The 1,412-nt window shown below is 60.3% G+C and overlaps 1 protein-coding gene across 1 annotated transcript; it reads left to right on the top strand.

Annotated features, from left to right (window-relative positions):
• Positions 1-418: 418 nt before the first annotated feature.
• Positions 419-1,297, top strand: TraAM80_10402 (uncharacterized protein; the record flags this gene model as incomplete). The annotated part of the gene is made up of 1 exon (XM_029387023.1): positions 419-1,297. The coding sequence occupies one exon, from the start codon at positions 419-421 to the stop codon at positions 1,295-1,297; it is 879 nt and encodes a 292-aa protein (XP_029233129.1).
• Between the last annotated feature and the right edge of the window lie 115 nt (positions 1,298-1,412).

Genomic DNA, 1,412 nt, shown 5'->3' with positions numbered 1-1,412 from the left:
TGGAGATGCGAGCGGCGACGGTGCGACCTTCTTTGGGGCGGCCCTCATGCTCCCAGCTGTAAAATAAATTTATTTTTGAAGGGGCTCCCGTGGAGGGGACACGCGCCCAGAGGAGGCCAAAGATATGAGTAGGGAGTGTGTTTGGATGTATTTGTTGTTTCCTGCGGGCACGAACTGCTGTGTTTTCTGCGGGGCCGCGTTGGGTGGTGGTGGGTGCAGTTCTGCTGTTCTGCAGCAACTCGCGCCGCTGCTGCCTTCAACGCGGGGGTGTGCGGCAGGGGTGGTCCCCACAGACGGCTGCTTCGCGAGTTTCCAACGAGCCCGGCACTCGTAAAATACCCTGATGTGGCATTATTTTCATTTTTATTTTTTTGTGTATTCCAAACGTGCCGTTCTTCGATTTAGAATGGTGGGCAAAATGGGCCGAAGCGCTTGTTTCTCTTGCGTTTTCTATTCTACAGGCAAAGGGGGGGGGGTGGCGCATGGACCCACGAGAAGGTTTTATTTTGTTTTTTACATTTCATTAGCGTTTATTTTTTTTTCTGTGTGCTTTCGCGTGTTGTGTTTTGAGCTTCGTTTGCGCTCTGTGCGCCAAGTTGCGGCGAGGGGCGCTTCTCTCTTGGTGCTTGCGGCGCTGCTCTTTTGTCTTCGGCGGGTCACGCTGCTTTTTTGTATTTTGCTCCGTTTTGTTTTTTTTTGTTTTTGTTTGTGCACTGCTCGCTGGGTGCCGGCGGAGGTGGAGGAGGGCATCTCCGTGCGGGCGATCGGTGGGCGGGCGGATGCCGCGGAGCTCTGCCCGTGGCGAATCGCTGCGAGGCAAGGTGCGCCAACGCCGCTGCCGCAGTGGGCCGTGGCGGGCCGGTTTTGGAGGGGCGGCAGCAGCTGTTTTTATGGCTGCAGCGGAGTGGGCCAACAACTTCTTCGTGTAGGCCAACACTGGCGGTGCGAGTCGCGCTCTCTTCGGCACCGGGGGCTTGCCGTCGCGGAGCCGCTCCTCTGTGGGTGTCACGGCTTTTGTGGCGCTTTTCCCTGCCTTTTGGCCCACCACGCTGCGAAACTGCCGTGGCACGAGCGGGGCCCATGGCGTCCGCCTGCATCTGGCACCGGGTCGCCGCTTAATTCGGTGGGCCGCGATTCCGTTGCGTGCATGGGGGCGGAAGCGAGACACCCTGCGCGGGTTATGCGCTGCCCCGCCAACGCGTTCCGCACCGCGCGGGGCCTGAATGATGACAGACGCCCTCTGCCTCCTCACCGCCCCGCGCACAGACCCTCTCACAGTGCCAGTTCCGGCGCTTAGCCGTCGCTGGGCCGTGTTGCGACACATGCTTCGACGAGGACCCCAGCCGGGGGCCGTGCGCCGGCTGGCTCCTGCACCTTCCCAACCGAAGTCGCTCCCCATTTGCCTCTTCCTG

This window comes from Trypanosoma rangeli (genome assembly GCF_003719475.1).
Source record: "Trypanosoma rangeli strain AM80 chromosome Unknown Tra_15.4_contig_00944, whole genome shotgun sequence".
Lineage (NCBI taxonomy): Eukaryota > Euglenozoa > Kinetoplastea > Trypanosomatida > Trypanosomatidae > Trypanosoma > Trypanosoma rangeli.
The sequence above is the reverse complement of the archived record's forward strand: the minus strand, read 5'-3'. Positions and strand labels throughout refer to the sequence as shown.